General features: G+C 38.6%; 2 protein-coding genes and 1 long non-coding RNA gene across 4 annotated transcripts in view; 1 reads left to right on the top strand and 2 right to left on the bottom strand.

Annotated features, from left to right (window-relative positions):
• The window catches only part of LOC311298339 (ladderlectin-like), a 166,963-nt gene extending 155,608 nt beyond the window's left edge, over positions 1 to 11,355 (bottom strand). The window contains exons 1-5 of one of the 2 annotated variants that reach the window (XM_084421166.1): positions 11,070 to 11,355; positions 10,761 to 10,846; positions 5,330 to 5,452; positions 3,537 to 3,645; positions 3,336 to 3,434 (exon numbers count right to left, since the gene is read on the bottom strand). In XM_084421166.1, coding sequence (XP_084277292.1) covers positions 3,358 to 3,434; positions 3,537 to 3,645; positions 5,330 to 5,452; positions 10,761 to 10,846; positions 11,070 to 11,127 — 453 coding nt within the window. In that variant the 5' untranslated portion in view covers positions 11,128 to 11,355 and the 3' untranslated portion in view covers positions 3,336 to 3,357. Of the gene's footprint in view, positions 1 to 3,154; positions 3,435 to 3,536; positions 3,646 to 5,329; positions 5,453 to 10,760; positions 10,847 to 11,069 lie in introns of those variants that run through there. The other variant, XM_084421165.1, reaches the window with a different exon arrangement.
• Positions 11,356 to 14,512: 3,157 nt separating this feature from the next.
• LOC311297893 (uncharacterized protein) lies at positions 14,513 to 19,678 on the bottom strand (the record flags this gene model as incomplete). Its single annotated transcript, XM_084420367.1, has 10 exons — positions 19,544 to 19,678; positions 18,663 to 18,736; positions 15,945 to 16,253; positions 15,793 to 15,852; positions 15,648 to 15,698; positions 15,472 to 15,543; positions 15,291 to 15,368; positions 15,075 to 15,194; positions 14,908 to 14,991; positions 14,513 to 14,766 (listed from the first exon to the last, which is right to left on the bottom strand). Exons 3-10 carry the CDS (start codon positions 16,234 to 16,236, stop codon positions 14,513 to 14,515), a joined length of 1,011 nt encoding a protein of 336 aa, XP_084276493.1. The 5' UTR covers positions 16,237 to 16,253; positions 18,663 to 18,736; positions 19,544 to 19,678.
• Positions 19,679 to 20,526: 848 nt separating this feature from the next.
• LOC311298465 lies at positions 20,527 to 22,807 on the top strand. The gene is made up of 3 exons (XR_014628964.1): positions 20,527 to 21,163; positions 21,870 to 22,067; positions 22,563 to 22,807. It is a non-coding gene; the product is annotated as an uncharacterized lncRNA (long non-coding RNA).
• The last annotated feature ends 334 nt before the right edge of the window (positions 22,808 to 23,141 follow it).

Genomic DNA, 23,141 nt, shown 5'->3' with positions numbered 1-23,141 from the left:
GTTCTTCCACCTCAGTCTCTTTTACAGGAGTTTCTACCTCGCAGCTGGACATAGATGGATCTTCACCAGTGGTTCTTCAACTTCAGATAAGTGGTTTTCAGGTGATGTTGCAATTGAAGGTCTTGTTGCAGGGCTTTGTGGAGAAGGTGGAACAGAATCAGTGTTACAGTGTTACTTACACAATTTCATGGATCGTTGGTTCTTGTTCACATCCACTCGCTCTTTCCACACTGAACTTCATTGGGAATTGAGGAAAACTCCCAAGGATGGTAGGTTCAGCATCCTCTATATCCTCATCCTCAACTATATCAACTAGGTCAGTGCGATTGCGAATCTGGCTGCGAGTGTGTGTTTTTTGAGCAGGAAGATCTTCTGGAAAGTCCTCTGTAGCAGAAGCCGACAGAAAGCCACAGGGCAAGAGCAGATCACGATGGAGCGTGCGGCTAGGTCCCTCCCTGATCTCTGGTCTCACGATGTAAACTGGGAGATCCCCGGCACGTTTCACAACCACATACACCTCTCGTTCCCACTTGTCTTTGAGCTTGTGCTTTCCTCGGATTCTGACATTCCGAACAAGGACTCGGTCGCCAACCTCCAGGCTTGCCGGTTTTACACGTTGATTGAACCAGCTTTTGTTCCTTTTAGCTGACTTCTGAGCATTCTGGCATGTAAGCTTGTAGCTCTCCTCGAGACGTGATCTTAAGTCCTTCACATACTGGGAGTGCGAGGGAGATGGAGAGTCACGGACTGGCAAGCCAAAAGCCAAATCAACCGGGAGCCATGGTGATCGTCCAAACAGGAGTTCATAGGGTGTGAACCCCGTTATGTCATTCCACGTGCAGTTATACGCATGGACAAGAGGTTTAACGTACTCCCTTCACTTAGCCTTCTGCTTGCTCTCGAGAGTTCCCAGCATGTTGAACAGCATATGGTTGAAGTGCTCAACAGGGTTGCCCCTGGGGTGGTATGGAGTTTTCAGAGTTTTCTTGATGCCAGCTACATCGCAGAGCTCCTTAAAGGAAATAGGGGTGAAATAGTAAGACACAAGGGGCAAAACCAACATGGGGCAAAAGACACACAGTATTGACACAAATACTTCAGCTAGAATAATGTTTTTAATAATGTCTAAGTTACCCCATATGAAAAAAACCTGCATGGTTCATATACAGCAACCATATATCTTCCTTACTTAAATCGGCCAGAATTACCTTCTGTGTTTCATATAAGGCCAATACATGTCCTATACAAAATCAGACCGATTATGGCCACTTTCATACTAAATAGCACACATACAACTTGTAGGGGATTTTTGCGTTGTATATGAATACTGTTAAAAGACTTGTATGAGTTTTACATGACAAAAGTATGCAAATGTGTATGGTATTAGTAGAAATATATAAAACTCATATAAAATTCATATATAAATCATTTAAAGTTATTATATTGAATCATATGCTAGTCAAATTAAAGTCATATAGAATTTATACACATTTTGTGTAATTTGTTTATGTGTTTCATACAGATTTTATGTTTTGATGACCAACATCTGATTCACTTATATGCAGTTGGCAAATTTTTAAAGGGATACTCCACTTTAAAATGAAAATGTTGTCATCATATACTCACCCTCATGTTGTTTCAATCCTTTATGAATTTCTTTCTTCTGCTGAACACAAAGGAAGATATTTAGAAGAATATCAGTAACCAGACAGTTTCTGGTCCCGCTAACTTCCATAGTATATTTTTTTCCTGCTATGGAAGTCAATGGGACCAAAAACTGTCTGGTTACTGATATTCTTCTAAATATCTTCCTTTGTGTTCAGCAGAAGAAAGAAATTCATAAAGGATTGAAACAACATAAGGGTGAGTATATGATGACAACATTTTCATTTTAAAGTGGAGTATCCCTTTAAATTGTACAGTGCAGATGCCGGTTCGAGGATTACTAGCTGTCAGAATATCACTGACCTTTATGAAGACTGTTAATTTTCCTACAGGATTTGAAAGAGCAGTTATAAAGCAATGACATTGTAAGACTGTGTATTTACATTATTGAAGGCACAGAACCTGACGATGCTTTCTTCAACGGTACACTATTATGGGGGCGGTTTCCCAAACAGAGATTAAGCCTAATCCTAGACTAAAATTGCCCTTTAAACCAGATTAACAGAAATCTGCTTTCTCTGTCAAGGCTTTAAATAGTCCTAGATTTAGTTTAGTCCAGAGTTTAATAATATATATATATATACACTACCGTTCAAAAGTTTGGGGTCAGTAAGAATTTAAATTTTATTTTTGGGGGAAAGAAATAAAATAAATCAATACTTTTATTCATCAAGGATGAGTTAAACTGATCAAAAGTTACAGTAAAGACATTTATAATGTTAGAAAATATTCTATTTTAAATAAATGCTGTTTTGAACTTTCTATTCATTTTTTTTTAATAATTGTGAAAATTTGTACACAACTGTTTTCAACATTGATAATAATAATGAATGTTTCTTGAGCATCAAATCATCATATTAGAATGATTTCTGAAGGATCGTGACACTGAAGACTGAAAACAGTATTTCACAATATTACTGGTTTTTTTTATTGTTTTTTATCAAATAAATGCAGCCTTGGTGAGCAGAAGATACTTCTTTTAAAAACATTAAAAATCTTACTGACCCCAAACTTTTGAACGGTAGTGTGTGTGTATATATATATATATATATATGTGTGTGTGAGGTGAATATATATATATATATATATTACAAACAGACTTCCAGCATTTCTTCTCTTTTATTCCATAGCTGGTGTATGCAGTTTATTTAGCTTGCTTAAAATAATTTTCTCTTGTTTAGTAAAACATTTTTTGATTGCAGTCTTTTTCTGATTCCATTGTTTCCTTGGATTTGCTTCTCAGTTCCATGCAATTTTAAGCTTTTCTTGGTTCATTCCATGTTTTATAGGCAACCGCTATCATGCTAATTCAGATTAGCACAGTTGGTTTTAAATTAATCTGGTTTATTTTAGTTCAGGACTCCATAGTCCAGGTGTAACTAAGACACGATTAACTATTCTAGATTAAGGCCTACTCCTGTCTTAATTTAAACCCTGTCTGGGAAACCGCCCCAATGTGTTTGAGTCAATACTACAAAACAGAACAAAACCTTTTTCAATGCTTTTATTGATTGGAGAAATTAAAGTTAAAAAAAGGTTGAAATTCAGATTTACACAATGTAGATGCTGTATGTTTCTATTACACTTAAACTGTCATTAATCAAGTAGTTTCTCTTTTAAAAAATTTAATTTCTGTAGTAAAGATACATTCAGAAAAATGTTCAATCAATGAACTTGTGAGCAGAATGACTTTTAGAAAAGACTTCTAGCACAAATATAAGCAAAATGGTGTAGTGGGTCTATGCTCCCGTCATTCCAGCAGTGGTTATCTAGGATAAGATAAACAATAAATACATGATTATTTTTCTGAATCAAAGACACTTTTATTAATGCAATTAACTTTATATCTTTAAATCTGATCATATTCATACCATAGTTTATTTCCAGAACGTTCTCATTATTTCCATAATTATTAGGTTGTCCACTGCACCAGTTGTTGTAATCATAGACAGATCCATCAGTCCACATCCACTGTCCTTCCTGAAGAGTGAATGGAGTGGTTAGAAAGTTTTCTGGTCTGAAACTCATTTCACAAGTTCATTTTGTTGTTTACACACTCACTTATTGCAATTGATGAACTTTTTTCATTTATTTGTGCCCAAATTCATATTGCATCTTACAGGGCTTTTTGAGCCAGATAATGAAAACATGTGAATTACTTTGAATCTGCATAAAAACAAATGTTAGGCAAAGTTAGCCGCTACACTCATCATGGTTGCTTATTCTATTATGAAATGAACCAACTAACCCACAAAAAATATGTTGAACGTGCATGAATGATCTGAATCTATGGCACAAACAATAAAAGCTCCAGTCTCCTACTCTGACTTCAAGCTCATGTGATTGCCACTGACTCGCCGTGTGGAACAGTCATGTTGTATAACAAGCGCAGAGGCTCACAGCATCCCAAGTGTCCAAAGACAACATATACGCCTGCCCTAAGCTATGTCATGTCACAATCAAGCAGCAACCTTCCAGTCTCTCTCTTGAATCCAACACAGAAGTGACTTAAACTGCAGTTCATCGACAGGCTGCAAAAGAGAATCAATTCCATAAACCCCCATGTTAAAATGCCCAACTTTACAGCAGAAAAAACATGTTTACAGCCTGGTACAAAAAGTGGTTTTGGGCTATAAAGCTAATTTTGCCCTTCATGACGACTGTGAGGGGGGTGAATTTTTTTATAACTCATCCATTTAAATTATATTAAGCCTTAAAGTTCTGCATAATTAAGGGCGTGGCCACTTGAGTGACAGGTGGATTGCTGCTGATGTCACTACTAGCCGTTTGTCTGCTGTCTGTTAGCATCACGCAGAGGTGGACAGTAACAAAGTACGTTCACTTGAGTACTGTACTTAAGTACACTTTTTGAGTATCTGTACTGTACTTTACTAAAACTTTTTACTTTAACTTCACTACATTTGAAAGACAAATATCGTACTTTTAACTCAACTACATCCTTGATTCGGTCCTTGAGTAGAAAGTAGTAGTGTCAGTCAGGGGATGATTTTGGTTGCAGTGGTTGACGTAAGTACTCGACGTCAACATCCAACGTCAATTTGACGTTGGATTCTGACGTTGGGTTTGGTCTTCTAAATGTGAATTTTGTCATTGTTTTGGACCACACTAGCTTATAGATAACAATAAGGCTAACATATTCATACTAAAAGCCAAAAAACTTTAAATAGGGCACTAACTGAGGGAACAGCCATTTGGGTGTCCGAAACCATTGTGGACGTTATTGAGTGACTTATTAAATCTTACATTCGATCCCACTACTGGAACTGTGTTCTAGAAATACATCTGATATTGATATGAGGGCAGGCATAGATTCAGAGGCATAAGGTTGACATTTAATTTTTTACTTTTGATAGTAGTTTTAAAACTTTTTTTAAAAAGTTTTTTTTTTAAAAGACAACACTGCACATTGTCGTTTATCCGGGAGTGACGCGCTGCCAAGATGGCGACGGCCGGCTCCGCCCACTTTGGGCTTCAGAAACGCTCTTCAGAAACACTACCGGTGACGTCACGCACACTACACCCATATTTTTTTACAGTCTATGGTCACAATATGTAAAGTAACTTTACGAAAATGTAAACGCAACTTTTATAAAATGTAAAAATAATTAAACAAACGTTTTTTTTCATCTGCATAACCACTTACTTTTACAGCATCATGACCGCCAATCCAAGTTCGTGTCTTACCAGGCACCATATTCAGCAGAAGACTGTTTTCAGCTTTACTGTGCACCGATACAAGATTTCCACCAAAAGTTTGACAGTGCTTCTGAAAAGGCAGATTATTTTTTAATTAATCATTAATCAAAACTATTTGTTTTAGTATTTTGTAACATTAATAATGGTAAATGAAGTATTCCTCAGCATTACAGATGTGGGTAACACTTTATAATAACGTTCAGTTGTAAGTCATTTATAAGTGGTTAGTTAATGATGAACTAATTATTTATTAAACATGAATATGCCGTTCATAAATGTTTAATAAATTGTTAATTTTTTTTGTATGTTTTGCTCACATCAGGTGCACAGCGGTTAAAGACTCCATGTGTGTCAGAGAAGACAGCTGTCTATACCCTCACCAGTCAGCACTTTACACTGCAGTACACACTACACTACACACTACAGAAGACACCCTCACCAGTCATCACTTACACTACACTACACACTACACTACACTCTACACTACACACTACACTACACTACACTACACACTACACTACACTCTACACTACACACTACACTACACACTACACTACACACTACAGAAGACACCCTCACCAGTCAGCACTTACACTACACTACACACTACACTCTACACTACACACTACACTACACTACACTACACTACACACTACACTACACTCTACACTACACTACACTACACTACACAACACTACACTACACTACACACTATACTAAACACTACAGAAGACAGCTGTCTATACCCTCACCAGTCAGCACTTACACTGCAATACACACTACACTACACACTACACTACACTACACACTATACTACACACTACAGAAGACAGCTGTCTATACCCTCACCAGTCAGCACTTACACTGCAATACACACTACACTACACTACACACTACACTACACTACACACTACAGAAGACAGCTGTCTATACCCTCACCAGTCAGCACTTACACTGCAATACACACTACACACTACACTACACTACACTACACTATACACTACACTACACTACACACTACAGAAGACAGCTGTCTATACCCTCACCAGTCAGCACTTACACTGCAATACACACTACACTACACTACACACTACACTACACTACACTACACACTACACTACACACTACAGAAGACAGCTGTCTATACCCTCACCAGTCAGCACTTACACTGCAATACACACTACACTACACTACACACTACACTACACTACACACTACAGAAGACAGCTGTCTATACCCTCACCAGTCAGCACTTACACTGCAATACACACTCTACACTACACACTACACTACACTACACTACACTATACACTACACTACACTACACACTACAGAAGACAGCTGTCTATACCCTCACCAGTCAGCACTTACACTGCAATACACACTACACTACACTACACACTACACTACACTACACTACACTACACTACACACTACAGAAGACAGCTGTCTATACCCTCACCAGTCAGCACTTTACACTGCAGTACACACTACACTACACACTACAGAAGACACCCTCACCAGTCATCACTTACACTACACTACACTACACTACACAACACACTACACTACACTACACACTACACTACACTCTACACTACACACTACACTACACACTACACTACACTACACACTACAGAAGACACCCTCACCAGTCAGCACTTACACTACACTACACACTACACTACACTCTACACTACACACTACACTACACTACACTACACACTACACTACACTCTACACTACACTACACACTACACTACACTACACAACACTACACTACACTACACACTATACTAAACACTACAGAAGACAGCTGTCTATACCCTCACCAGTCAGCACTTACACTGCAATACACACTACACTACACACTACACTACACTACACTACACACTATACTACACACTACAGAAGACAGCTGTCTATACCCTCACCAGTCAGCACTTACACTGCAATACACACTACACTACACTACACTACACACTACACTACACTACACACTACAGAAGACAGCTGTCTATACCCTCACCAGTCAGCACTTACACTGCTATACACACTACACTACACACTACACTACACTACACTATACACTACACTACACTACACTACACACTACAGAAGACAGCTGTCTATACCCTCACCAGTCAGCACTTACACTGCAATACACACTACACTACACTACACTACACACTACACTACACACTACAGAAGACAGCTGTCTATACCCTCACCAGTCAGCACTTACACTGCAATACACACTACACTACACTACACACTACACTACACTACACACTACAGAAGACAGCTGTCTATACCCTCACCAGTCAGCACTTACACTGCAATACACACTCTACACTACACACTACACTACACTACACTACACTATACACTACACTACACTACACACTACAGAAGACAGCTGTCTATACCCTCACCAGTCAGCACTTACACTGCAATACACACTACACTACACTACACACTACACTACACTACACACTACAGAAGACAGCTGTCTATACCCTCACCAGTCAGCACTTACACTGCAATACACACTACACTACACTACACACTACACTACACTACACTATACACTACACTACACTACACTACACACTACAGAAGACAGCTGTCTATACCCTCACCAGTCAGCACTTACACTGCAATACACACTACACTACACTACATACTACACTACACTACACTACACTATACACTACACTACACTACACACTACAGAAGACAGCTGTCTATACCCTCACCAGTCAGCACTTACACTGCAATACACACTACACACTACACTACACTACACTACACTATACACTACTACACTACACTACACACTACAGAAGACAGCTGTCTATACCCTCACCAGTCAGCACTTACACTACACTACACTACACTACACACTACACTACACTACACTATACACTACACTACACTACACTACACACAACAGAAGACAGCTGTCTATACCCTCACCAGTCAGCACTTACACTGCAATACACACTACACTACACTACATACTACACTACACTACACTTCACTATACACTACACTACACTACACACTACAGAAGACAGCTGTCTATACCCTCACCAGTCAGCACTTACACTGCAATACACACTACACACTACACTACACTACACTACACTATACACTACTACACTACACTACACACTACAGAAGACAGCTGTCTATACCCTCACCAGTCAGCACTTACACTACACTACACTACACTACACTACACACTACACTACACTACACTATACACTACACTACACTACACTACACACTACAGAAGACAGCTGTCTATACCCTCACCAGTCAGCACTTACACTGCAATACACACTACACTACACTACATACTACACTACACTACACTTCACTATACACTACACCACACTACACTACACACTACAGAAGACAGCTGTCTATACCCTCACCAGTCAGCACTTACACTGCAATACACACTACACACTACACTACACTACACTACACTATACACTACTACACTACACTACACACTACAGAAGACAGCTGTCTATATACCCTCACCAGTCAGCACTTACACTACACTACACTACACTACACTACACACTACACTACACTACACTATACACTACACTACACTACACTACACACTACAGAAGACAGCTGTCTATACCCTCACCAGTCAGCACTTACACTGCAATACACACTACACTACACTACATACTACACTACACTACACTTCACTATACACTGCACTACACTACACACTACAGAAGACAGCTGTCTATACCCTCACCAGTCAGCACTTACACTGCAATACACACTACACACTACACTACACTACACTATACACTACTACACTACACTACACACTACAGAAGACAGCTGTCTATACCCTCACCAGTCAGCACTTACACTACACTACACTACACTACACACTACACTACACTACACTACACTATACACTACACTACACTACACTACACACTACAGAAGACAGCTGTCTATACCCTCACCAGTCAGCACTTACACTGCAATACACACTACATACTACACTACACTACACTTCACTATACACTACACTACACTACACACTACAGAAGACAGCTGTCTATACCCTCACCAGTCACCACTTACACTGCAATACACACTACACACTACACTACACTACACTACACTACACTACACACTACAGAAGACAGCTGTCTATACCCTCACCAGTCAGCACTTACACTGCAGTACACACTACACTAAACACTACACTACACACTACAGTGTTCAACACCTGTTATATATGTGTAAATGCATGAATAAATCATTTACAACACTTTCTGCATCCCCTAATCTAAAGTGTAAACTATTCATCACTTGTAAATGTGTTACACATCATTCGTGGAGCTTTCTGACCTGTTACAAATGATCTGTACGTGTATTCAAGGCATTTACAACACTTTCTGCACCCTCTAATTGCTACATACATACAAAAAAATGTAATATATAAACACAGATTACATATATATCTACTATTTATCTTTATCTTTTACTATTTACTATCTTTCTAACTAATACTTTTTTCTTTCTAACTAATGTTTCTTTCTTTCTAACTAATCTTTCTTTCCTTTTCTAATTAATCTTTCTTTTTAACTAATCTATCTATCTTTCTAACTAATACTTTTTTCTTTCTAACTAATGTTTCTTTCTTTCTAACTAATCTTTCTTTCCTTTTCTAATTAATCTTTCTTTTTAACTAATCTATCTATCTTTCTAACTAATACTTTTTTCTTTCTAACTAATGTTTCTTTCTTTCTAACTAATCTTTCTTTCCTTTTCTAATTAATCTTTCTTTTTAACTAATCTATCTATCTTTCTAACTAATCTTTCTTTCTTTCAAACTAATCTATCCTTCTTTCCCATTACATCTCTGTATGTGCAGTTCAATACAAAAAATGTTTAAATTCTACAATCATTTAATTGAACTTATGAACAAGTTATTGCACCAGAATGTGGTGTGTTGTGAGTGGCTCATTGTTGTGAGTGTATTTAAAGATGAAATAATACACAAAGATTAGGAAATCCAAACATTTCATAAAAACCCTGGAATAAGTAATAAATCATGAGCCAAGTTACTGATAAATAAATGTAGTTACTGATGCAAGTTTGGGCATTTCTCATAAGATTTGCAGATTTGTGTTGCTTATTTAAGATATACCACTTATTATTTAAAGCTCATTTCAATAAACAACATATCGGAATATTTAATTGATGATCAGATTCTTCAAGTCAGATCAGATTCACTATCAAGAACTTCAGAAAATGTCATTTAAAGAACAAATTTGTGCATAAACATATGTTGCATAACTATAATAGTGCTGTCAGTAGCACATTACCTCTGCTGCCATCCAGTCAAGTTGTGTTGCGAAGAATTTGACACATTTCAGTCCAAATGCAGACCATCCAGTGGGGCAGCCATCAGCTGTATATATAATATTCAAGAAACAGTGAGAGTATTTACATACACAATCATTGATTATGCTTAATAACCCAACAACATGTCATGTAAACACTTTAAATAGGGTTAATATTGGGTAAATATCATAAACTGTTTAAGTTACTCAAATAAGTACATCATTTCTTGGAAGAATATAAAATGTATTCTTTGCTCTCACTGTAATAACAATAATTATTTCAATAGTAACCTGCTGCGTCCCCCTGAGAGAATGTCATGAACAGAAGCAGAAGTGTCAGCTTTTCCATGGTAAACCTGGGAATGAATTGTTGTGGCAAATCCAACGTGTTTTTGGTTCGGGTCTCAAAGGAAGCTCTCAGTGTCGAAGTTCCAGGTCTCAGAAGAAATAACTTTATTGAACAATCAACAAAGTGATATGCCAGCCATTAATCTGAAGTTACCACTGCCAGACTTCATGTCTTATACCTTTTTCTTATCGTTTGGTACCCAATGGGCATCCTTATATCTATCTTTTCTTTTTTTGCCCCTCCTCGTGATATCGCCACCGTTAAAAACATCTCTTTCGGGGCCTTCTTTCTATTGGTGGAAAATCTCAAACATCTTATATAACATGTTTTTCAGTGCCTTCCAGTGCTTCCCTCTCCCTGCACCCCTCCTCCATGCAAATAGAAAAACACCCGCAAATTAAGAAAACATCTCTATCAGTTTCAGAACACATGTGTGCTCCAAATACTCACAACACATGTGTGCTCCAAATACTCACAACACAACCAAATACAGAAACACACTGCAAAAGTTCACAACTCTGCAATGACGTGCAGCCTCTGTGCCCTTTCATATAGGCTGATTTATTTAGAGGTTTTTATTCTCTGTCTGGGAAGCAGACAAACATTTATTGCTGCGGTCCCTTCAATGGGCTGACGGCCATGTTGGAATGCTGAATATCCGTACCTTTATCTGTCATGTTTGGGGATTGAGACATCAACAAAAAAAAACATTTACTGACTTTCGTGTGAGCCCGTGAAACTTTTCAGGTTTTTGTATACTATAACTTATTTAATTTGTGCACCACTGAGAGTATGGATGCACATGAATTAATAACGCTATATTTGCTCAAAATGTGTCTTTCATTAGGGCAGTAGTATAGTCTATCTCTAATATCACGGCCTTATCTCTGCTTCATGATATGGGCTGATGGCGCAATAGTGTACATTGGGCTAATAAAGTCATGAGCCAAGTGGGTGTAAATATGGTTACTGTTGCAAGTTTGGTCATTTTTCATTAGATTTGCAGATTTGTGTTGCTTATTTAAATATGTAAAGATCTGCCAGTGTTACAAAACAAAATATACACGTAAATGTAGGGATGTGCTAATACTTACATGTTTACTTCAGAATGTGCCGTCAAAATGTCAGTAATGCTGTAGTGATGCTCTACGAAGCACTTTTCCCTACTTTTATACTAGATGTCATATGTAAATCACAAATGGGATAATATTTCAATAAATATTGATCATTTTGACAAACTTCCTTTTACAGATATAATTTGTAATTTGGGTGGAGTGAGAATTGGATGGATATCAAAGATATTTGATACCTTTATTTGGATTCTTCCATAAACATGCTGTAGATAAAAACCCTAAAGGAGTGTAAGCATGGTATGTTTGCTCAGTACAATGAAACAGTGGATAATAAAGGCCAGTTTATCAGGTTCAATGAATGAGCACCAACAGCAGAGAGAAGGAAAACAGGATGGAAACACTTGAGCTTGAACTGGATCAGGTTTCTGTGGGCAACAAACAATGCCTTGTGCCTTCATTTAAAGGGATAGTTCACCCAAAAATGTCATCCTAGATGTATCTGATATTCTTCTTTCAGACGAATACAATCAGAGTTATATTAAAACATTTCCTGGCTCTTCCAACCTTTATAATGGCAATGAATGGGTATATGTCTTTGGAAGTCCATAAAAGTGCACCTATCCATCATAAAAGTGCATCTATCCATCATAAAAGTGCATCCAGATAGCAATGAGTCGGCAGACCGCCGGTGGCGCTCCGGCGGCAGTAGAAGCGTCAGAATGGCGTAATCGCAAACACGTTTGACGGTGCACCGCCGGCGGCAGCCGCTTTTTAAAAGCGGCAGCCGCCTTCCTACCGCCTTCGTTCCGCGGCCAGCCCGCGGGCCAACCGCCGTCCCGCCGCCGTTATATCAAAGGCGGCCCTTCCGCGGCCCGTCGGAGGCAAACGCTATTTTCGAGCGATTGGTCGCCGCTTATATATATATATATATATATATATATATATATATATAAAATGCAGTTTATGAAGAATAATGATTGATCAAACCAGACAAATTTCCATTTGACGTTTTAATTCCACATTTCAAAGTACAGTAACTGTCATTGAAACATGATGTCAGATCACTGAAATATAAATAACAGAAAAAAAAAAAAAAAAAAAAAAAAAATATATATATATATATATATATATATACACACACACACACACACACACACACACACACACACAAAAGAACATGCAGGTTTCCAATAAAATTGTAAAAAAAAAAAAAAAACAGCCTTAGCTTACAAGCAAATTATAACACTTACAATAATTGTTAATAATATAAAGAGGTCAGCTCTGGGATGAAAAGAATTACCAGTAAACATAAGTAATGAGTATATCTGGTACCAATGAATGTGCAGGACACCAAATAAATTCAGGCATAACATCACATTTACAAGCCATTTCTAACAATAAGATAAATGGTAATAATTTAGAATAAAGCTCTGGAGTAGAATAGACCATTATAATGGCATTGCTGACCTGGGGTACAAGATTTCACTGTGCTGCAATAAGTTCTATGTCTCTTTTATCTGTGATAAACATCTTCACATATATATAAAAAATACTGAGGTAAAAACAGTAGTAGAACAGATATAACTGCAATGCTGACCTGTGGCACAAGGATTTACTAGCTATATTTAACAATATAATAAGAGTTAAGCACTATGATAATATCCACAGTGAATTGTGGATTGGGTGAGTGCAGTCTGACACTTCTGGCTTCCATAGGGGTCTTGATGTTACTGACTGCAGGATAAAGAAAGGGTTCCAGTTGTCAGTGATGCTGGGGTGTCAGTAGTCAGCCTAGGTTTAAGGGGTCGGCTGTGGGTCCCTCTCAGCTGTGCGGCGCCTTTTTCCGCCTTCACGGTCAGATGCTCCTTTCAGGTAACGCGTAACGTTAACCTGGACGGCTTCATCAGTGGCATCCTGGGTTGCCGGGTTCTTCCGGATGGCTCCTGTAGAAAATACAGATCTGTCATTCCATTTGAATGGCATAATGCCATACACATCTACTAAACATTTTTTTTTTTTTTTACATCCAACTTACTTTGAACAATGGTCTTCAGGAACATGTCTCTAAAACATGCTTTATCCCCAACTCCAGTCCAGGTTGTATTGATGGAAAGGTGATTAGAGAAGATACTTTGAAGCATCCGCCAGACGGTTGTCTTTAGGTCCCTCCCACATTTGATCGCCAAAAACCAAAAGTGTTACAAATTACATTTCTCTGAAGCTTATCATACATAAATATAAAATGTGACAGGCTGTGGATTCAGACTGTAGAATATGCAGTGTACAATCTTAATTCTACTTTTTAGATTACCCTATGGAGTTATAAACGAAATCAGCACACTTACAAATCGTTCCTGGAGCTCTTTATCCTGCCTCAAACTGTTGTCAAGCAACGCCAAATCTTCCTGGGTGTCTAGGGGGAGTAACAGATCCCCTGGCAGGGATAACTCTCCAATAGACACATTGGCACTGAAATGTTGCAGCATAGTGTCCATTTTGTTGTCCATGCTACGCACAACATCGCCAAACTCTCCAAGACGTCGCAGCATTAAGGTCTGATCTGCACCTACAGGGGTTAAATAAAATAATAGTCAGTCCTGGTCCCTCAACTACTAAACTATGACATTTATATCTAGGTCTACTACATGTATAGGTGGCCCCAGTGGGAATTAAACCAACAACCACAGGTGTTGTTTGCAAGTTGTACCTGATTGCCCAGTGCGAGCAAACGTCTTCAACATTGTCCCAACTTGCTTCACCTGCTCTTGAAGTGAGCCGCTGTCATCCGAAGCTACAAAATGAAAGGCATATGGTAATTTTGTACATACATCACGTACTCTTTCCTAAGTTTGACTTTTTTGTGCATGTTCTTACCTGCTCGTGCAGTGCTTTCCCTCAGAGCTTGGTTCTCCTCCCTCAGAGCTTGGTTCTCCTCCCTAAGGGCTTGGTTCTCATCCATCACGGCTTGTTTTTCATTCTGGAGTCTCTGGAAATCTACATTAAAAAACAAAACAACAAAAAAAACACCTAAAGGCACTATTTTCAATACTTTTAAAACACTGGACACTAAGACATAGGCCTAAAATATACCTTCATAGCTGAAAACTTCATGCTGTACACGAGATGCCAGGGGAGTCCAAGGGCCAATTACAGAGCGATGACTTTCTCCTATTGATAATCATTGACGTAAAAATATGTTTGAAGTTATTGCATACATTTAATGAATTGGATTTAAAATAGAACACTTAGTTTAGCGCAACATATTACATACCTCCAGCGTTTTCACCCATATGCTGCCAGGGTAAATTTGCTGCTGGGGGTGTAAAGCTTAGTACTTGACGAGCTGGAAGAGCAAACATAACAGCTTTAACTTCAGTGCAGAGTATTGCATATTCAGTAATGAAACTATAATTGAACTGTGCAATGCTAATGGAATGTACAACACACCTCGACACCTTTCATCCAGAAACTGCTGCGGCGAGTAACCAGTCAAGTGTCCTAATGAAAAACAGATTATGATTAAAGGATTCCTTATCTTAAATAGAAGCAATAGTTTCCAAGACAAAAAAACGTCACAAATAACATCACTTACTTGTACTCAAACTCTTGGCTCTGTGAAGTGGAGTCTGGATTTCTGGGGAGAAACCTGGTTCTGAGAAAGAGGAAACAGAAATTTGAAAATCTAACAAAGGGTATAGTTTAGTGGCAGGATCACAAATCAAGCATCACAGCAATTTTACATACCAGCTCTGAAGTCTACAGATGGCACAACATTTTCCTGGTTTTCTGGAATCGATGCAACTTCTGGAGCATCGGGCAGCACTGAAACCTTGTTACCAGGAACAATGTTTTCAAAGCTCAAAAGAGGTTGTCCAAACGACAGCACTGCTGGTGCATCTGGAAGACTAGACTCCTCTTCATCAGAAGAGGCCTGGGGTCTGTACTTGGAATTTGAGATTCTCTTTCTCTTTCTCTTCTTGTCATCGTCCGTCGTTTCAACGCTAGAACCTGTTTGGAAGCGCACCAAATATCTCATCGCCTCTTGCCAAGATTCTAGAGCAGGGAATAATGAATGAAAGTCAGTTATCCACCATAAACAGGCAAAGAAAATACACAGATGAAATGCAGGAAAATCAAATGCACAAGTCAGACCCATTTACCTGCTCGGTGCATTTACGGTGCTGTGTGGAGGCGTGCAGCGGATGGCTAAATTGTTGCCTTTGTCTTTTTTGCGGAGGTTAAATGGGGGCCAATAGCACATGCCCTCGCTGAGCCACACTTGCGGAACCACTGCAAATGGCTGATCCTCCTCATCAATAAACTGAACAATGGCAAACAGCATCTAAAATAGAAGAAAACCGTGCATTAAGTAAACATTTATTAATTTCCAGGCAAAATAAATTAAATTAAATTCTCACCCCTTCAAAAAAGCAGTAATTTTTACAAGTGGATCAACGGAAAACCAGCCTTTCCATCCGGGCAAGGAAGAAGATAATATTTCTTCTGCACATTTGCTATATGGGTAAAGCGGAGTGTATCTGATAGGCCAGATAAATGAAAAATGCCTAGCTTGGAAGATTCCACAGAGTAAGTGAAGAAATCGACCATGTTCCGGAACCTCTTGTAGATGACCAAAGTGTTGTCCATTTCATCAACGACGACATTCTGTATAACAACTATGTCTTTATTTTCCAACAGGACACAGTTGTCTCCCTCTGAACGTTTCACAACAAAGTCTTGAAAGTAACACTCCTCATACTGCTTTTTCACAGAAAGACCGTTGAGAAGTGGTCCATGGTTGTGCTCTCTCAAGGACCTTGTTTTGGAGATGTTTGTTCTTCTGTGCTGACTTCTCTCCGACAATCAGCGAACAACCTGCTCCAGTGGTTGTGTAGGCTTGCGCAACAGTTTCTTCAGACGCCCAAGGAAGTTTTCAAATGGGAAGCATGAGATGTTATCAAGGACACCATACTTTTTGGCATCTTGGCTGAGGTGCACCAATCCATGCATGTTGTATGTCACATGTTCTTTTCCATAAAGCTTGCTGCAGTGATCAACAAAGAGAACCAATATTCTGTGTGCATAGTCTGCAAGGTCAGCACACAGGGACACATTCAGTAGGATGGTGATGCCAACTGAAAGCAGCATGAAGTTGCTGTACACTTGAGTTGGTACAAGGCCTTTTAAGCTGACTGGTCCAGTGTACAAGAGGAACTGCCTGAATTCAGTAGCTTTCCAACGCTCAACATCTTCCATGGATCGTTGCTTCCTGTTGAACTCGCACGGAACATGAGGTGTGAAGGTCAGGAGTACTCTGGAGAGCTCTTTTAGCATGCTGGGCGAAAATCTTGTCAGCCGCCGTCCCTTTAGCCAAAGATGCAACAACTTTCTTGTCACTCCAAGGCATACCAGATGCATATAATCCAGTGGGAACTGGGTGACCAAACCAACAGACAACGATGCCAATGGCGTTTCTCCACACTGATGACTGTCATCAGAAAGTTCGTCACGGACTGCATGGTCTAATCTTAGAGCAGAATCTGTTTGAGGAAAGGTCATCCTGTTCTCGTAGTGGACCCCCTTTTGAACACACTTGTCACACCCATAATATCCACTGTGACCTTTCACATTTCTAACAAGTGCACGAGCAGGGGCGTCACAGATAAATGTTGATATTTTGAAAGGAAGTGCTCTCCTTTCAAACAGAACTCCTTCCGCTTCAAGTCGCTGTGCCTCTTCTACAAAAGGATTCAAAAAGTGAAGGCTGCTTGGCTTCTTCTTCCCATAATAGAGACCAATGACAAATGGAAGTTTGTTTTGTTGGACATTACCCACGTATTGCTCAATTAAACCAAGAACTGGCCAGAACTGGGCATTTGAGCTTTTGAAAAGTGGAAGTCCATCAACATTAACTTGCATTGAAACTGACGTCAACTTCTGCAATTCAGGAGACACTAAAAACTGCGATAGTATTCCACTTTAAATTCCAGAGTGATGGTATACACCACCTGAGAGTTCTGTTGTTTTAACACAAGTCACTGTTTTCAGATGGGTTCTTGGGTCTTTAGGAAGGGTTGGATGATCCTTGGACAAAATGGTTAAAAGCTTACCCAGTGCCACATGGGGGATCATGTTGTCAATAGCCCACCCTGCCAATTGTGTCCTTAGGCAATCCTCTTCCTCCTCACTATCTTCTGTGCTTGAGGAAAAAATTTCACCAGGTTCATACACCTCATCAACAGTTATTTCCTGTGCTTCAGGGGTTACAGTTTGTCCATGGCTTGTTGGAGCCATTCCATGTTGATGTTCATTAACAGGAGGATTTACTTGGTCAAAGTCAGGAATAACAGCAAGTAGAGCATCGTTTGCAGCTGCAATTTCCTGTTTGTCCCTCTCAACTCCTTTCAATATTCGTCTCCTTTTGGCCCAGTAACTAGACATTGTAACTAACAATGCATTTACCTTTAAAGCCAAAACGATTGTCCAACAGTAGGTCTCTTGTGTGAAGTTAACCAGTTATGCTCCGGTCAAGGTATCTGCAAGAAAATGTGAACAAAACCACATTGTTAACGTTAGGAATATACAGTAGCTATGTTGTATTAAAAAAAAAAAAAAAAAAACCATCAGCCAAACGTGGAACAGTGAAATTGTTAAAAAATAAAATGTACTCATTCAGTGTAGTGATTCAAGTGAACAGCACTGTCCTCAAACATAAAAAGTACAGCACTTCAGATAAATATAACTCATCATAATCCCCTTAAATCCTAGAAGTACAGTAGCAACACAGCACGTGCTAGCTAACACTTGCTAGCCACTGTAGCTACATTGTGAACTGAACTAGCAGCATACTTTTATCTGACAAACAAAATAATTTAAACAACCTATATCATTCTGCTTTGTTAGAAAACACCAAGTTTAAGCTATACTTAAGTCTTTCTAGATACAAAGCTTTGGCTACCTACTGTAGCTAGTTACATTTCTACATGTAACGTAACTAGCAACATTGCTTAACCTCAGTGTGTAAGTTACTGTAACAAAGGCAAAACAGTTATGAATTAATTCGACTGACCAAAACTAACTTAAAACACATACGTACTCACACTCGTATAAACATACGTATCTTAGAAGAAAAGAAAAACTCAACGCCTGGAAGAAACAAAGTAGCTATTACAGAAAGTGAATTGTAACATGGCGGCAACTTTGTAAACAAGGCTAACTTACTTTAGCCTTACTTTAGCTTGACTAGTAAGGCAAGAACAAAGATGACTACAGATTTTACAAAGATAAACTAAAAACAATGTAAACATAATATTGCGTTACACAAAAAGGAAACATGTACTTACTTAAACGATGGTAGTCCACAGAAACTCGCGATTGAGCGGCGAACTGATGCGAATGTGTGCTCTAGTTATGTTGTTTGGGGAGGGGCCAGGAGCTCAGTGGCTCCAGTGCGTCATCGAGCCACCGTTTTAGCTCCGCCTAAAAAAATCCTGAACACAGCAATGGTGAAAACCTATTGAGAGTGAGGAGTTGTCGTCACGGTATAGAGCCCCTCCCCTCGATCCGCCATGTTGGCAGGATTCCAGCGGCAAAACATCATTGTTTACGTGTGTTGTTAACTCGGTAGTAGAGGAGGTTTTCGCAATTCCGCACTGTTTTACCATGCCTGGAAGTAAAAACTAAAAATTATTAACTAATAATAATAGCCTAATAAATGCGCAAAAATGAAAGAGCTCTGGAATGTTTAGTCGCGCTTCTGTGTAGTTCTGAAGGCGTTGCCCCTGGCAACCGATAGCGTCTCCTACCATCATGGCCGACAGGCTCAGATCAACCCAAGTCGGCACGTGACTCCTCACTCTCAATACATTTCTAAAATTTATAATGTTTCGATTTTTTTTTTAAGACACTGTCTTAAACATTTGTACAGGTCGCAATTGCAAATTAATCCCTTATACATGTAAAAAGTCACAAAAAAAAAAAAAAAAAAATCGAGGTTGGAAAAAAATGAAAGACATAAAACGACATTTCCTGGAATGGCAGAAAGACACAATATTTCTAAATATTTCATAAATCTGCCAGTGCAGCTGTGAAACCAGAGGAGATTTTAGATTTTAGTTTATCCTTCTGATCAGGTCAAAACAGAGATTTTCCTGTTTATGATAGGCTATTACCATGTTGCAAATTAATAAAAAATTATAAAGTATAGACCTACCCAAGATTTTGGAGAGGGGGTTCAGCGAAAAATCGGCAGCTGGCAGCAGGAAGTAGCTGCCGTTGACAGCCGGAAGTAGCTGCCGTTGACAGCCGGAAGCCCTGCCATATTAGGAGGGACCTGCTATTTCGTGACAGCCAATCAGTATCGTCCAACGTGGTAGCAACCAATCACATTTAACTTTAAGTCAAGCGACAGCAGCCAATGGTGGCGCCGGCGAATCTTCAGTAATGGCGGCGGTGTTTGGCTCGGTAAGTTCGTATATATTATCAGATTAATAAATAATTGTTGCTCTGTACGTTGGAGTTTAACTTTTATGTTAGAGACAGTGTATCTGTGACTACTTAAGTTGAATTGGTTAATTTAATCATTTGTAGAAACGCAGCTTGTGCACCGTGTGCTCCTGGTTTGTGAGGGGCTATCATTAACTTCAAATACTACGTTACCATTATCATTAAATATTAGCGTTTGTTAACATGTTAACTTAATCTATTGATTAGAATAAAGCTCATGCTGATTTATTGGAATTATTGACAAGCTCAGCCTTGATGATACACGTGCAACGCTAACAAAACATATCCCAAATGTGCCATGTTTTAATACAAAACACCATTTTAATCAACATTACTTCACCATATTCTAAACTTCTGTTTTTTGTAGGTTCACCAGAGCCTGTCACAGATTGCTGGGGATGGACAAACATACTGCTAGGAAGGAAACCCCAGATTTGCAAATCCATCCAAACTCACTGGTATGTTTTCACATAAGGAACATAATGTTAAATGTATTATATCCTGTCTTGATCAAAGCAGGCAAAAGGCATACTGTTTTTTTTATCTTTTTATTTTTTTATACAAATTCTAGATTGTATCGAAAATTTGACATTTCAGTGTCTATTTTCTTTGTTTGATTATGTTTTGGATGGGACCCAATCACCAGATGAGACCAGAATATGTGTGTATGTATGTATGTGTGTGTGTGTGTGTGTGTATGTATGTATGTGATATGTATATGTATGTATGTTAAATTATTTTATATATATCTATTCAAGATATACTGGAACTGTTCACTTTTTCCATATAACTTTCACCCCCAGTTTCACAGACAAGGCTCAAACTGGTCCCAGACTAACTGAAAGTTTAACTGAAAGCAAATTACACTTGCATATCTTAAAATGTCAGTGCCATTGTTTCTTTTAAGATTCACAACAGTAATGTTTTTTTCTAAGGCATATTTATAAAAGTCCTAATTGCACTAAGGCCTAATCTTGTCATAATCTAAACCCTATCTGTGAAACCGGGCTTCAGAGTTTTACATATTAGTCCAGTGGTTCAGTTCAACACTTTGTTCTCTGGCTTTAGATGGGAATAGACAGTGGCATTTAAAAAATAAATTACACCTGCTTTTTCTCTCGTGTGTATAAAATAACAAACTTTTTTTTTTTTCGTCTTTTTAAGCTCAATTGCAATAAAGATGGATCCGGGATCTTGGAAGCTTGTTAAAAATAAGGGTTTGATTTCATGTTGCAACAATTTTGATTTCTTTGCTATCTTTAGTGTAGAAATAAAATATTAGTTTTTCCATTTAGATTTCTTTTTTTCCAGGGTGTTCCAGCTCAGTTGGGATCTGTGGACTGCGGTGTATTCATGCTAATGGTAAGTTATTACAGTGGTTTTGTTTCCCCATAACTTTTATTTTACGGATAACCCAACATCCATAATTGTCATCAAAAGACATCAGGCTGATCCCAATTAATTTTGTTTTTCAGGTGTGTGTGTGTGTGTGTGTGTGTGTGTGTGTGTGTGTGTGTGTGTGTGTGTGTGTGTGTGTGTGTGTGATTTCTGTAAAAAAAAAAAAAAAGTCTCCCTTTGCTTTGAACTTTGATCGTCGTAACTTATTCATATTGCAGATATTGTTTATGCTCTGACAGCAACATTACTCTAAAGTTTCTTTCTTTCTTTCTTTCTAACTTGTCTATCTTTTTCTAACATCTGTCTTTCTTACTAAGGTTTCAGGGGTCAAACACTATGTGATCTGATTCACAGAATTGTACTTTTATGTGTATTTCTTTAAAGTGAACATTATCTGTACTATTTTTGGAGGAACTGCGATTCCCTTGTGCTTTTGTGTGTGTTGAATGCTCTGTACAGGTCTTGTAATATGCAACAGCTGACCCCAAGACGCCTTTCTACGACCTCCAAGGTCATCACCGGACCATCTTGGACTCGGATGACAATGTCGACTTACCCTCCTATCTGTACATAAGTGTAGAATTGTTTTAACTTTGTTCTTTTGCCAATGAGAAGTAGCCAACATGTATGTACTGATGTCAATCATGCCTTCAGAAATGCAACTGGTGTGAGATTGTGTGTACAGTAGAGTCTCTGGCCTGCGACCCCCGTGAGAATTTGATGCCTGGCTCTACCGATGAAACTATTCTTCAGTAAATTTGTACTTATTTGATTGAACCTCACGACTCCTGGTCTTCTTTCATCATATCTGGTCCTGGGTCTTTAAGCTGTTATTCCCTAACACTAGAAACTTAGTTTTTCTATGAACTGTAACATCTAGTTCAGAATTGTTGTTCATTCTGATTTCAGAACAACAAATATCAAGCCTGTTTTTAAAGTTATAGCTGTTTTATAAAACAAAGACAAGAATGTATGGAAATACTACAGATGTTAAACTGACCTTAAATGATAGCAAAATATGTTTTTTGGGTCATTGAG

Source organism: Rutilus rutilus (assembly GCF_951802725.1).
Source record: "Rutilus rutilus genome assembly, chromosome: 10".
NCBI classification, from domain to species: Eukaryota; Metazoa; Chordata; class Actinopteri; order Cypriniformes; family Leuciscidae; genus Rutilus; species Rutilus rutilus.
This window is presented reverse-complemented; position numbering and strand designations above follow the sequence as displayed.